The following is an 875-nucleotide window of genomic DNA, read 5'->3' as shown; positions in this document are numbered from 1 at the left end:
ATTTAACTTTAATTATAGATTACTTCTTGCACTTTTGATTACTTATAATTTTGGATTTAACAAAATAGTGTAGAACTATATGAGTGGATATATAATTTGATGTTTGAGTCTTTTGTTCATTATAGGAAGATGTCGAAATCTTGGATTTAGCTTACCTCAGAGATACAAGAACAGGAAAATATACAAAACTTCCAAAGGTAAACTTTATTATGTAATATTATGTTATTATGTAATAACTAGAAATAGTTGATAGCTTCCACTACCTAGGTGACCAAATCTGTAGTAGGGGTGGATGCTCAGAGAGTGTTACCACTAGAATAAGAATAGCCTGAGCAAAGTTCAGAAAGCTTCTACATGTGAATGCCATTTTAATGTACATGATTGTACTTTTGTTCTTCTACATGTGTCTGTTCCTTCTGATTCATGTGCATCTGGCTGTAATCATTCATGTATACATAGCTGCGATCTATCGTCTCAGTATTTGTGAATGTAATTTTCTACCCCTCAACTTATGTCTCTAATTTTCTATTCCACCACACATAAGGTTAAAACTTTTTGACTCTTCTACATGTCATAACACCTTTTTTTCTCTGCAACTCACTGTGATTTTATATATATATATATATATATATATATATATATACAAATGATACCAGTTTGTCATCTCTCTAAAAGCAACTGTAACTTTTTATTCCACTATATGTGACTATAATACTTCTGTTTTGATTGTTTTTACACAGGAAAAGAAAGTCAAAGACGCTGGTACTAACTATGGTTCTTCCAATATTCCACTTGCCGACAAATGTTTTACAGTTTGCCATGGTTATGACTATATAGAATTGGAATGGCTTCATTTCGTTGCAGAGAACTCGGAT

The 875-nt window shown here is 31.7% G+C and overlaps 1 protein-coding gene across 1 annotated transcript in view; it reads left to right on the top strand.

Moving 5' to 3' along the window:
* The window catches only part of LOC106870488 (1-phosphatidylinositol 4,5-bisphosphate phosphodiesterase classes I and II), a 65247-nt gene that overhangs the window by 21063 nt on the left and 43309 nt on the right, over positions 1-875 (top strand). Inside the window, exons 4-5 of the mRNA XM_052971524.1 lie at positions 126-197; positions 741-873. Coding sequence (XP_052827484.1) covers positions 126-197; positions 741-873 — 205 coding nt within the window. The remainder of the gene's footprint in view (positions 1-125; positions 198-740; positions 874-875) is intronic.

Source organism: Octopus bimaculoides, chromosome 11 (assembly GCF_001194135.2).
Source record: "Octopus bimaculoides isolate UCB-OBI-ISO-001 chromosome 11, ASM119413v2, whole genome shotgun sequence".
Taxonomy (NCBI): domain Eukaryota; kingdom Metazoa; phylum Mollusca; class Cephalopoda; order Octopoda; family Octopodidae; genus Octopus; species Octopus bimaculoides.
This window is presented reverse-complemented; position numbering and strand designations above follow the sequence as displayed.